Source organism: Garra rufa, chromosome 20, assembly GCF_049309525.1.
Source record: "Garra rufa chromosome 20, GarRuf1.0, whole genome shotgun sequence".
Lineage (NCBI taxonomy): Eukaryota > Metazoa > Chordata > Actinopteri > Cypriniformes > Cyprinidae > Garra > Garra rufa.
The window spans coordinates 6,303,532-6,318,185 of NC_133380.1; the positions used below are offsets into that span (position 1 = coordinate 6,303,532).

Below are 14,654 nucleotides of genomic sequence, written 5' to 3' on the forward strand. Positions count from 1 at the left end.
AGTGCCGGCAGTTCCAGCTGCCGCTCTTGTCTCTCAAATGGCAATTCAGCTTGAAGTGTTTCCCAGATTGTCCAGGAACATTAAAATGTGCAATCTAAGAGTAATTATGTGGAAATTTCTCCTTCTGAAAATCTGCATAATCACTTGGCTTTTGTAATCTCTGTATTAACGCAGGCTGAATAGCGTGCGCTCGGCGTCCGCGGCCCATCTCTGGAAGCAAGCTTTGTGGGCAGTGGAGCCTGAAACTAGCTTTGTTTAATCTACAAGAGAAAAGCACTACAGGCATTAGAGCCATTATGACAATGGGCTGAGAAAGCATTTATACTGAGAGCCCTCAACAGCTTAGGAGAAATCTGACCAGAACAAACACTTCACACAAGACCCACGTTGGAGTTTGCTGTTGTGGTCTTCTCTGCTGGAACGATCTGTTTAGGCTTGAATGGTCTGTGCTGGTGAACCTTTTTTAATTTATACATATTTAAAATATATTTTACATGTATTATTATTAATAATAATAATTATTACATAATATATATTAAGTACAATGCATTTTTATTTTTTTATGTATACAATGTTTAAATGTATTATTCTTTATTATATTATATTATATTATATTATATTATATTATATTATATTATATTATATTATATTATATTATATTATATTATATTATATTATATTATATTATTTCTGGCTGTGAAATTACCAAACTGATTTCTGTTGGGAATTAAACATGTTTTTATTTTTGCAATTTATTGAACTTATACATTTAATAATTAATAAATGTATTATTAATTTAGTTTTTGTTTTAATGTTATTTTATTATACAATAGAATATTATTTCTGACTATATAGCTGCAAACTTGAGAGAAATGTTTTTTTGTTTTGTTTTTTGCAATTTATTTAATTTAATTTAAAAAATATTATTATTAGTTTATATGGCATAATATTCTATATTATTATTATTATAGAGCAGAATATTATTTCTGGCTCTGGTTTCTGTTGTGTTAAACATGTTTTTATTTTTGCAATTTAATTTTAAAATGTATTATCAATTTATAGTTTTATTTTATTTTATATATACAAAACAATATTATTTCTGACTATTTGGCTATGAACTTACTATTGTGAGAGCTAAACACATTTTTATTTTTGCAATTACATTTTTAAATGTATTATTATATTATATTACATATATATATTATATTATATTATATATACATCTCAGTTTTATTTTATTATATTTTATTTTATTTTTGACTATTCGGCTATGAGCCTAATAATCTGGTTTCTGTTGTGAGAGTTAAACGCGTTTTTATTTTTGCAATTTAATTTTTTAATGTATTACTAATTTATTATATTATATATACAAAACAGTTTCACGGTTTTTATTTTTGCTATGTAATTTTTAAATGTTTTATTTATTTATTATTTTATTCTATATACACAACACAATATAATTTTTTTTATATTTTATTTTATTTTTGACTATTTGCTTTCGAACTTACCTATCTGGTTCCTGAGTTAAACACATTTTTATTTTTGAGATTTCATTTTTAAATGTTTTTATTAATTTATTATTTAATTTATTTTTTTCTATTTTTGAGTTTTGATTTTTTTTTTATAATACTTTGTACAACACAATTTATTTCATTTTATTTTTGACTATTTGGCTATGAATTTACCAATCTGGGTTCTATTGTCAAAGTTTTTACACATTTTTATTTTTGCAACTTAATTTTTAAATATATTTATTTTATATTTTATTTCTGACTACTTGGCTATGAATCTGGTTTCTGTTGTGAGATATTATATTATATTATATTATTATACAACAAAATATTATTTCAGACTATATGGCAATGAATTTACCAGTCTGGGTTCTGCTGTATGAATAGAACACTTTTTTTATTCAAAATGATTATTATAGATTATATAATTATTTTATATAATAGAATATGTATAATATAGTTCTGATTACATGACTGTGAATTTACCAATCTGGTTTCTGTTGTGTGAATAGAAAGCGTTGACCACAGCCGCACCAATAATCCACCTAAAACATTCACAGAGACAAAGAGAAAAACATGACTTACAGAGAGAAAAAAAAAAGTCTTTCTACCATTTATTTATTAATTTTTGTTTGCCATACATGTCAGGATCCACAGGCTCCCTCAGCTTTTTATGACCTTTCTGGGCTGATGCTGCTAGGTTTTCCAGAATGTTCTCAAAATAGTTCTCCTCACTGAAATTGAGCTGTAAGCAGACAGAGAGAGGAAATGAGGATAATATCACACAGATGTCCTTCTGTCCAAACTGTCATCATTCTTGTATTTATGTAAATGGATAATTAGTTGGTTTGGACAGTCATTTCTTCAGAGGTCAAAGTTCTCTGAGTTTCCATACATGTGTGTATTCCTCATCCAGTTTCTTATTTTCCTCCTCAAGGATGTGGTCGGGATAACCGATCTGTTCTGATATCGCCATGGCCTGCAAAACATGGGAAAAAAAGAAGAGTTTGGAAAGAGAGGACAGCTCAGACTGTGGGATAGTATAAGCAAATATAATAATAATACACAACTTTATTAAAACTTTTTGTAACACCTTGCATACAAGAAATTCAGATTAAAGTGCTTTACAATAAACAACACAAAACCTTATTAATATAAAATAAGATTAAAGATGAAACCCAGTTTGTAATGATAATAAAAAAGATATGATTTAGTTGTAGTGTACAATTAGTATATAAGATTTGGTATACAGAAAATGCATTACAGAAATGGAAATTAAAAACTACAAATATTAATAAGTGCTATTAATTGTGATTATTTGGAATTATTTTTTGGAATTATATGTAATATAAAAAATATACTTTGATAAACTTTGTTGTTTAAGAAACATGACAGAAACATGAGGGTTTGTGAAATAGTTCTGCTAATAATTCAGTAATAAAAAATAAAAATAAATATAATAAATAATTATTTATGAAAATTAAAATAGAATTTATTTTATTCACCACTTCGTATAACTTGTAGAACTATTAAAAATAGCATTAAAAATAAATATAATAAATTATTTTTATAAAACAAAAAATCTTACATTTCTTATATTCACCACTGAACTTTTAATAAAATATATTTATTTTAGTAAATTTAATTTGAAAAGGCATTTTTATTTCATAACAATTCATAAATAAAACATAAATATAATATATAATTATTCATAACATTGTTTAAAAAAAATCCACATAAAAATCTTTTTTTATAAATAAATAAATACATTAAAATCAGTTATAATAAATTAGAATAAATAATTATTTATAAAAATGGTAAAAATCTAAATAAAAATCTCAAATTTCTTATATTGATCTCTGGGTTTTTATAGAATCAAAAAGTTGTATAACTATGGAAAATAGCATTATATATATTCACTGAAAAAAATACTTTTTTATTTTATTTAAAAATACATTTTTATTTGATTAATTAATAAAAGATAACAAATAAATGTAATAAATAATTATTTATAAATTAAACAAAAATCTCAAATACATCATATTCATCACTGCGTTTTAATAGAGTCGAGATGTTTATAAAAATGTATAACTATTAAAAATAGCAATGAATATATTAATTGAAAAAAATACATTGTTTTGTTTTGTTTTATTTTATTTAACTCATTAATAAAATAAAATGACTTTTTTATCAGCACGTCATGCATCAGAACTTAAAATATGAATATTTAAATTTTTTAGAGTACTTTAAGTACATATTTGTGACCCTGGACCACAAAACCAGTCATAAGGTTAAATTTGTCAAAACTGAGATTTATACATCATATGAAAGCTGAATAAATAAGCTTTCTATTGATGTATGGTTTGTTAGGATAGGACAATATTTGGCTGAGATACATCTGTTTGAAATCAGAAATCTGAGGGTGCAAAAAAATCAAAGACTGAGAAAATCACCTTTAAAGTTGTCCAAATTAGGTTCTTAACAATGCATATTACAAATCAAAAATTACATTTTGATATGTTTACAGTAGGAATTTTACAAAAAAATCTTCATGGAACATGATCTTTACTTAATTTCTTAATGATTTTTGGCATAAAAGAAAAATCTAAAATTTTGACCCATGCAATGTATTTTTGGCTATTGCAACAAATATACCCCAGCGACTTAAGACTGGTTTTGTGGTCCAGGGTCACATTTTAGGTTAAAGATGTTCTGGTGACAAAAAAGTGTGGAAATTCATAGGATAAAGCTATTCATTAGCAGTTGTGGCCATTAATAGCATCTGACCTTTTCTCTGGCCTTCTCCTTGGACGGTTCGTCCATCCAGCTCAGTTCTTCTAATGTTTCCACATAAGCTTCCTGAATCTTTTTGATCAGTTCACGCACCTGAACAGCAATGCAGAGACACATTTTAGAGCCCACATTACAATACTTCAAACTAAAACTCTTTATCATAGAGTTGAAATAGCTCTTTGCTTATTGGTTCAAATACATCTAGATACACAATGCAGAGTTATATCAAATCGTTTAGGATCATTCATTCGACTTCTGACTCAAACTGAGTTGACTAACTGTCAAACCATCATCAGAACAATCTAAACAATCCATGTCAATCTAATAATAGTTCTGAGGGAGGATGTTCCTGTTATGTCTGGTGGTGTGTTTTTGAGGGTCTAACCATGCGTTTGCTGTTTCCAGAGAAGGTTTCCCGGACGTACAGAGCCCCGACGGCGTTCTCCATGTTACCCTGGACATAACGGACACAGTCTCTCCACCTCGCCTCCTCGACTGTAGTGCCATGCAAAGCCTAAGGGAACACACACAATGGACCAAAACAAGGTTGAGATCCCCTGTGTTAAACACAAATGTAACCTAGTGGACTAAAACAGTAGCGGACAGTTTTAAAAGCAGTGTTAAATGCCACAAGAGCTGTCCTCTGTTTTGTGTTTGTTGAGAGTGAGGCTGACCTTTCTGTAGTGCGCTCTCACGTCTTTGAAGCGCCGGCTCATACTGCTGACTCTCTCCATGATGAGCATCCACGCCAGATAGTTCTGCAGAGTCCTGCAGAGATCACATGTGTGCAGACCGTTTAATGCCATCCAGCGAGATATACCGTGCAACTTGTACACTTATATTTGACCCTGGACTACAAAACCATTCATATGGGGCAATTTTGAGATTTATACATCCTCTAAGTTTTCGATTGATGTATGGTTTGTTAGGATAGGGCAATATTTGGCAGAGATACAACAGTTTGAAAATAATCTTCTAATATTCTCTAAAGTTCTTAGCAATGCATATTACTAATCGAAAATTAAGTTTTGATATATTTACGGTAGAAAATTTACTAAATATTTTCATGGAACATGATCTTTACTTAATATCCTAAGACATTTTTATTTTATGATAATTCATGAATAATAAATAAATATAATAAATGATTATTCATAAAATAAAAATCTTAAATTTCTTATATTCACCACTGAATGTTTAATAAAATCTAATAAAAATAGCATTTTTTTTATTTATTACAAAATAAAATTTTAGTTCATAATAATTCATGAATAAAAATAAATCTAAATTATTTTTTATCAAATAAAAACTATAATAAATAATTATTTATAAAATTGTCAAAAAAATCTACTTAAAAATCTCTAATTTCTTATATTCATTACTTTGTTTTTATAGAATCAAGAATAAAAAAATTCATGGATAAAAAATACAAATAAATATAATAAATAATTATTTATAATAAATCAATTATAATAAATAATTATTCGTAAAAAAAAATCTAAATTAAAATCTCTAATTTCTTACATTCATCTCTGGGTTTTTATAGAATGATTTTTGGCAAAAAAGAAAAATGTATAATTTTGACCCATACAATGTATTTCTGGCTATTGCTACAAATGCACCCATGATACATAAAACTATTTTTTTGTGGTCCAGGGTCACATTTTATTTGCATTATTTTAATGTGCAAAAAAACCTACAACTATTAAAAACATTGTTAAAAAAAAAAAAATTGAAAAAAAAAAAAAAAACTGAAATAAATATAAATATTAAATCTAAAAAAAAACTAAGCAAAAATGACAAATTAGTAAAACTGAATTTTAAAATCGAAGCAAAATAAATTGAAGCAAAATAGAAATATTAAATAATATCAAAATAACAAAAGTACATTACAAAATTTAAAAAAATTAATACAATTATTAAAACAAATTAATAAAATGAAATCTAAACTTATTAAAAACGAATTGTAATAAATTCTGCAAAAGCTTGAATGCAATGTAAGCTGCTCTAGATAAAAGCATCTGCCAAATGCATAATTCATTAAAATTAATAAATGGGATCTTTTGTTGTGTTGTGTCTAAAAATAATACAATAAAGAAAATAAATAAATAAAACTGAAATAAAAACTAAATGGAAATATACAAAATAAAATATATACTTTAATATATATATATTAATAAATACTATAATAGATACTTTGAATGCAATGTAACCATGCAATGTTTGGATACACAAATACATACATACATAAATATAAATGTATATTTAAGTGTAAAAAAAAAACACAGAGCAAAATTGCTTAAATTATAAACTAAAATTTTAAAATATAAAAATTAATTTAAACCAATTTAAATGTAATACAAACTATAATAGCTTGAATGCAATGTAAGTTGCTTTGGATAAAAGCATCTGCCAAATACAGAAATGTAAGTGTATATTAATAGTGTATGGAAAAAAAACGATCTAAATGAGATCTCTTTAACAAGTCGGTTGTGTCTCTTGACAGTAATGAGATTAAATAGAGCGAGAATGGAAAGAAATCTCCACAATGTCTGAAACTGTGTTCAAATACATGCAACTTCAAGGAGAAGTTCACTTCCAGAACAAAAATTTAAAGATAATTTACTCACCCCCTTGTCATCCAAGATGTTCATGTCTTTCTTTTTTTTCAGTCGTAAAGAAGTAGTTTTTTGAGGAAAACATTTCAGGATTTTTCTTCATATAGTGGACTTCTATGGTGCCCACAAGTTTGAACTTCCTAAATGCAGTTTAAATGCAGCTTCAAAGGGCTCTAAACGATCCTAGCTGATGAAGAATAGTCTTATTTGGCAAAGCGATCGGTTATTATTATGAATTTTTTTTTAAAAAGACAATTTATATACTTTTTAAGCTCATCTTTTCTAGCTCTGCATGAACTATGTGTATTCCGGTTCATGACAGTTAGGGTATGTCGAAAAACTCCAATCTCAATTTCTCCTCCAACTTCAAAATCGCCCTACATCGCTGAAGAAGTACCGACCAAGTGTTTACAAAAAACAATTTCTTTACGACCGAAGAAAGAAAGCCTTTAACTTCATGGATGACAAGGTGGTGAATAAATTATCTGTTATTGTTCTGGAAATTAACTTTTTTAAATCTAAATACAAACACAAACATTCATGCATAATCAAATTCTTTCAAAGTTATGCTATCAATATTAATTTTATAGCTCTCATTGTGTGTCAACAGTTTCTCATTTAGAAATTTTAGAAGGAGAAGCAAAGATAACAAAGCTGATACTTCAATAAAACATATGTGACCCTGGACCACAAAACCAGTCTTAAGTCGCTGGGGTATATTTGTAGCAATAGCCAAAAATACACTGCATGGGTCAAAATTATTGATTTTTCTTTTATGCCAAAAATCATTAGGAAATTAAGTAAAGATCATGTTCCATGAAGATTTTTTGTAAAATTCCTACTGTAAACCTATCAAAATGTAATTTTTGATTAGTAACATGCATTGCTAAGAACTTAATTTGGACAACTTTAAAGGTGATTTTCTCAGGATTTGGATTTTTTTGCACCCTTAGATTCCAGATTTTCAAATAGATGTATCTTGGCCAAATATTGTCCTATCCTAACATACCATACATCAATAGAAAGCTTATTTACTGAGCTTTCATATTCTATATACATCTCAGTTTTGTAAAAGTTAACCTTATGACTGGTTTTGTGGTCCAGGGTCACATATGATGCCCATAATTGCCATGACAGTAACGAATTAACTTTTTTAAACACTCTTCGTGTGTCAAACAGGTGCACCTAAAACATCACCTGTGACTGTGCTTGGAAAGAACTTCACTGAGCTTCTCCAGGTAAGGTGAGCAGTACACAACTATGGGTTCATCCGCTTGCACCGTGACTGACACGCTGGACATGATACCCTGGATATAGCGTGTCCAGTTAAAGCCCTGAAAGAGATACAAAAGATCTGTGTGTACTCCAAAAAAAATGAACAAAGAAAAACAATTTTATATCAACAATCAGTGACCATAATTTGGACAAGTAGGATGTGTTCCTGCATCAACATCCTTGCTCAAACAGGAATCAGTAGGAAATGTTCAGGGAAAAAGCGGTGCATAAAATAAACAATAAAAAAACATGACTAGTATATACAGTTGAGATCAAAAGTTTACATAAACCTTGCAGAATCTGCAAAATGTGAATTATTTTAGCAAAATGAAAGGGGTAAAACAAAATGCATTTTATTTTTATTATATTTAGTACTGACCTGAATGAGATATTTCACATAAAAGACATTTGCATATAGTCAACAAGAGAAAATAGTTGAATTTATAAAAATGACCCGTTCAAAAGTTTACATACACTTGATTCTTAATACTGTTGTTACCTGAATGATCCACAGCTGCTTATGAGTCCCTTGTTTGTCCTGAACAGTTAAACTGCCCCCTGTTCTTCAGAAAAATCCTTCAGGTCCCACAAGTTCAGCATTTTTGTGTATTTGAACCCTTTCCAACAATGACTGTATAATTTTGAGATCCATCTTTTCACACTGAGGACAACTGAGGGACTCATATGCAACTATTACAGAAGGTTCAAACTCTCACTGGTGCTTCAGAAGAAACAATGATGCATTAAGAGCCAGGGTGTGAACACTTTTGAACAGAATGTGTACATTTTTAAATTTTTCTTATTTTGCCTAAATATCTTTTTTTTTTTTCATTTAATACTGCCCTTCAGAGGCTACAGAAGATACTTACATGTTCCCCAGAATATAAAATAAGTAAAATTTCCCCCGATCTATAAATTCAAAAAGTTTTCACCCCCTTAATGCATCATGTTTCCTTCAGAAGCATGTTTGAACCTTCTGTAATAGTTGCATATGAGTCCCTCAGTTGTCCTCAGTGTGAAAAGATGGATCTCAAAAGCATACAGTCATTGTTGGTAAGGGTTCAAATACACAAAAATGCTGAAAAACCAAAGCATTTGTGGAACTTGAATGATTTTTCTGAAGAACAGCAGGCAGTTCAACTTAAGAATCAAGTGTAATGTAAACGTTTGAACAGGGTCATTTTTATAAATTCAGCTATTATTTTCTCTTGTGGACTATATGTAAACATATTTTATGTGAAATATATCATTCAGGTCAGTACTAAATATAAAAAAAAAATGCATTTTGTTTTACCCCTTTCATTTTGCTAAACTAATTAACATTTTGCAGATTCTGCAAGGTGTATGTAAACTTTTGACCTCCAAATTTGAAATGATTACTTCTTCATTCTGGTTACTAAAGACTAATAAGAAATCATACCATTAATCACCACTATGTTGTTCTATTAAGAATTAATCAATTAATTATTATTAATTAACTAACGATTTTTGTAATAATTTAATACTTTTATTTATTAAGGATGCATTCAATTGAAAAAGTGTCAGTGACTGTTTTTTTAAACATTGAAAATACAAATAATCATATTAAAATGATTTCTGAAGGGCCATGTGACACTAAAGACTGAAGTAATGGTGCTGAAAAATTCAGCTTTGTATCACAGGAATAAAATACATTTTAAAATATATTCAAATAGAAAACAGTTATTTTAAATTGAAATAATATTATAAGTAATACTTATTTTAAAAACATTTAACAATCTGTAATGTCTCCCAGCGTTTCTGATGCAGTTTTCACTGACTACTCTAAAGACTGAGGAGAAAAACCCATATTGCTTTCTGCACTTACATTGAGGTTGAAAGTTTGCTGCACTTCTCTCAGTGTCATTTTGTTGTACAGCACAGTAATGTCATTGCGCTCTTCTGCAGGTGAGGTAGCCTGTTGAATCCCAGAGCACACACTCACGTGACTTATGCATTTACAGTGTTGAAAATGTTCAAAAACATTTCAGAAAGTCAGTTGTTGTGTTTTACCATCTCCAGTTCAACTCACGTTTGCGATGTCTGTCTCCAGCTCCAGCACTTGAGTCATGTCCTCCCACACACGCTCTTCATCTTGGGTCAAGTTCCTGTCTTCTCGTGCAATCCTTGCTATGGAAACCATGAACTCCAGGTAGGCCTCGCGCACCTGCTCAAAGAGACGCGTGACGGGGGATTCGCTAACAACGATAGCTATCTCACAAAATTACACAACGTACCTTTTTATAGTTCCCATCGCTGAGGTAATAATCTCTTGAAGGCATTCCTAATGCTGGCTGGTCGACCTGTGAAAACAAAAGGATGTAGTTTAATGACAAAATCAATTTGTTATCTGAATTCCTGCTTGTGTAGAGTATGCATGAGATCATCCAATAGTGCAACATTCATAATTAACCCAAAGAAAAACCACTCTGTTTTATTAGCTCATGCTCCAAATAGCATTTTAATCAGGGGCTATTAGGTAGAATAAACTTAGCTTCTGTGTATTTCAAAGGTGTTGTGCTACTAAAACCAGTCAAACTGGCAACACAACATTGGATTGGTATTTCTATTGTACACATTGACAAATTAAATGGTAATACCATATACATGTCTAAACAAGTTAACAGAATAGCATGGTACTACCATGCCTAGCCAACAAAAGTAATTAAAAGTAATCTAAAAGCAAACAAAAGTAGTCTGATTATGGATTATGTTATTAACTACAGTTTTTCTCATGTAGTTTGGAATCAGTAATGGACTACAATTTAGCATTAAAAAAAATCCATTTTATCAGTTTGAAAATGTTATGTGAATGTTTCTTTTAAATGTTTCCTGAACATTCTGAAACAAGTACTGTTGTTACATTTAAACATTTTTTTAAAGAATGTTCAACTGAAACTCTGAATGAACATTCTATTAATGTTATTGGAGAATTTTTTTTTTACTTTGCCAGTATGTTAGGAAATGTCCAGAAAACATACTATATTTCCATCATACATGTCCAAAAAAAAAATTTAAATATTGTGGTATTTTTGTAAGTCGCACATAAAAGTAAACTATACAGTTTTTTAAGTTACTTACATGGATAATGTAGCGGCTGGAGTCTCGATCATCTGGCCACACGAACATCTCAAGCACGGCTTTCTTATTGTAGCGAGCGTTCAGAACAGCCAGTGTGTCCTCCAGACTCCACACTTGCTCTGTGAGATCAAATTTTTGTGTTTTTAAATCCATGTCTGTTCACATTGAGGCAATATATATGCTATACATCTATAAAAGTGTTTCTAAAAACTTGTCAATGCATCATTACTTTCAAATATTTTTTTTCATACATTTGTGTTCAGTGGACACCTTTGACCAGGTTACTGCATATCGCTGCTTTTTCTGCATATTATGCATGAATACCACGTTCTTAGATGCCATATCAAAATGTGATCAACTTTTAAAAACAAAAATGCATTTTGTGGTTTTTAGTCCATGTCTGAGGCAATATACACCTACAATATTCACCTGACACTTTAATAAGTACACTTGTTCAACCACTTGTTAATGCAAAAATCTAATCAGCCAATCACATGGCAGCAACTCAATGTTGACATGATCTGCTAAAGTTCAAACCAAGCATCAGAATGGGGAAAAAAGGTGATTGAAGTGACTTTAAACGTGGCGTGATTGCTTGTGCCAGACGGGCTAGTCTGAGTACTTCAGAAAAGGCTAATCTACAAGGATTTTTACCAAAAAAGTAAAAAAATGCTCTCATAAGCTTTAAAAGTATACATCAAATGCAGTCAATTGTCTCATTTCAATAAAGAGCTTCACCAACTTACTGCTTAAATAGAAAATACATCAAAATGGGACAGAACACAGCATTTGTCGAAAAAAGTTGGGAAATTATTAATTGCATATGATTCGCAATGTTATTCCAAAGGGGAAAAAAGTTTTTGGTCACACTTTATATTAGGTGGCCTTAACTTCTATGTACTTACATCATAAAATAAGTACAATGTATAAGTACAATAAGTACAATGTACACTTACCTTTGCTTCTATTAAGGTGGGATACAGTTAAGATTAGGGACAGGTTTGGTGGTATGGGTACACTGTAAAAAGTGTTCACCAGTTTCAACTTCAAAACTTAAGTTTAGCAGCTGCATTAAAATTATAAGTTAAATCAACTTAAAAGTACAAGTCATTTTAACTAATTTTATTGTGAGTTGAAATGAATAGTAGTTTTAAGTTGATTGAACTTAAAATTTTAAGGCAGCTGCTGAACTTACATTTTTAAGTTGAAACTGGTAAAAACTTTTTACAGTGTAGGTTTAAGGTTGGGTTAAAGGTTGTATCAGCGATTTCTAGCCTAAAACATAAAGTGTCAATTTCAGCTGACCTTTCTTCACGATCCGCTCGCTGCCTGCCCCATAAATTGTCTGTGAAAAAATCGTGTCTCTCTGGTCAGCCTAGGGTCCGAGATATGCCAAAAAAACAATCGGCACTACCAACCTTTCCACACATAAACAAACAGTGTTCCACTTTATGTTTTAGGCTAGAAATCGCTGATACAACCTTTAAGGTGTAAGGGACAATGTAAAAACATGTATCTACACAATAAGTACATTGTACCAAATGATTAATTTAAATGTAAGTACATAGTAGTTAAAGTGGGACCACGTTTTTAGTTTATAGTTAACTCTGAATTACTTCACTTTTCAGCCAGCCTTCTTATTTTTTTAGCTTCATTCTCCAGTTAATGATCCTTTTAATTCGCAATGCATACATTTTTCTTGTTGAATATCCATTTCAGAAGTCCAGTTCGGCCGACTTTAATTAGCACCGAGTGCATATCATGACTGGTTAATTTATAATTGTGAATCTTAAAAATTACTGTTGAAATCAAAATGGCTTGTAGTTTGTATAATAAGTCAGATACCAATAGATGCAATGATGGTTTTCCAAAGTCCAGTTATGGTTATGGTTAAACATCTCTGTTTGCGTCTACAACCAGCATTAATTGCTTTAGAAGCACATAATACATCAGTCAAGTGTATGTCTGCATATGTAGATTGTACTCCAGCCATCTTATTCTATTACATTTAATTATTCTGCTCTCTCTCTCAAGGTCTATAATGAGCCACAGTGCCGATCATCGCAGTGGGTCGCTCTCTTATCCTCTCGCCGTCCTCAACACGGCTCTATCTCTCCCTACACTTGACAGACGCGCGGGAGGGCCGCTGCTCTGTGAAACCGCTGGACTTTTTCATCAGTCTAGCGCCTTATCAACACCCAGCGACAGCGCGGCTGGAGCGATTGCATTTATCCCATTTAGATAAGCCCGAGATGCTGCCATTCTCTGCCAGAGTGAATTAGAGACGACGGCCGCTATCTCTAGTACCTGATGTGCCGTTCCAGACCTCAGAGGCCACGGGCCAGTCGCCAATACTGTCAATGAGCCTGAGAAGAGGCTGCGAGTCGCGCTGCTCGATCAGAACTGCAGAGGGAAGCAGAGAGACCAAACTAAGTTGGATTTGTGCACAAATAGAACATATTAGAAACTTAAGTGATTCATTATTCCCCTCATATCATTCCAAACCTGTGAGACCTTTGTTCATCTTCAATCTTCAAAACACAACTCAAGCAATAAAAATCGGAGAGCTTTCTGACCCTGCATAGACAGCAACGCAACAGACGTTCAAGGCCCAGAAAGGCCAAGAAAGAAAAGTCAATTGTTTTCTTTGCACACAAAAACTATTCTTGTAGCTACTTAAAATTAAGGTTGAACCACTGATGTCACATGGACTATTTTAACAATGTCCTTACTAGCTTTCTAGGCCTTGAATGTGTCAGTTGTGCTGTCTATGCAGGATCAGAAAGCTCTCAGATTTCATTATAAATATCTTATAGAAAAGTATTATAAAAGTATAATTAGTGTTTATATTTAAAAAAATTATAAATATCTTACTTTGTGTTCTGAACACAAAAAATGACAATGCAATATAAAACTCATTGATTTTAAGTAGAGAATACAACATATTCAATGTTTATAGGAAAATTTACAAAAGTGTACAAATGTACAATTTTGCAAACATTACTATTTTTATTACTATTCAGGTTGCATTTGTTTTAATTTCAGCTTTAGTTTAAATTTTACTTCAATTTAAGTTATTTACTTTCAGTTGCTAATTTCTCATTTCTCATTTTGTTTTTTTTATTTTATTTTTTCATCTACTGTTAGTATTTTATACAATTTTATCTTCATTTTAGTTAACAAAAATGTTTGTTTTAATGCATTAAATATTAGTTGTAGTTTAGTTTTGATGCATTAAATAATAGTTTTAGTTTTGGTTAACCATAATACCCTAAAACCAATCAGCTCTGAGATAAATTATAATATTTTACGATTAATTCAAGCCATTTGGGAAAACTCTTGAGTTGCAGCAGAATGA

At 30.4% G+C, this 14,654-nt stretch overlaps 1 protein-coding gene across 2 annotated transcripts in view; it reads right to left on the reverse strand.

Moving 5' to 3' along the window:
* The window catches only part of mmel1 (membrane metallo-endopeptidase-like 1), a 34,766-nt gene that overhangs the window by 18,091 nt on the left and 2,021 nt on the right, over positions 1 to 14,654 (reverse strand). For both annotated transcript variants that reach the window (XM_073825584.1, XM_073825583.1), the window contains 12 exons: positions 13,604 to 13,699; positions 11,297 to 11,415; positions 10,453 to 10,518; positions 10,248 to 10,382; positions 10,044 to 10,133; positions 8,120 to 8,256; positions 4,979 to 5,072; positions 4,690 to 4,818; positions 4,299 to 4,397; positions 2,407 to 2,490; positions 2,153 to 2,256; positions 1,998 to 2,056 (listed from right to left, as the gene is read on the reverse strand). In XM_073825584.1, the coding sequence (XP_073681685.1) occupies positions 1,998 to 2,056; positions 2,153 to 2,256; positions 2,407 to 2,490; positions 4,299 to 4,397; positions 4,690 to 4,818; positions 4,979 to 5,072; positions 8,120 to 8,256; positions 10,044 to 10,133; positions 10,248 to 10,382; positions 10,453 to 10,518; positions 11,297 to 11,415; positions 13,604 to 13,699 (1,212 nt within the window). The remainder of the gene's footprint in view (positions 1 to 1,997; positions 2,057 to 2,152; positions 2,257 to 2,406; positions 2,491 to 4,298; positions 4,398 to 4,689; positions 4,819 to 4,978; positions 5,073 to 8,119; positions 8,257 to 10,043; positions 10,134 to 10,247; positions 10,383 to 10,452; positions 10,519 to 11,296; positions 11,416 to 13,603; positions 13,700 to 14,654) is intronic.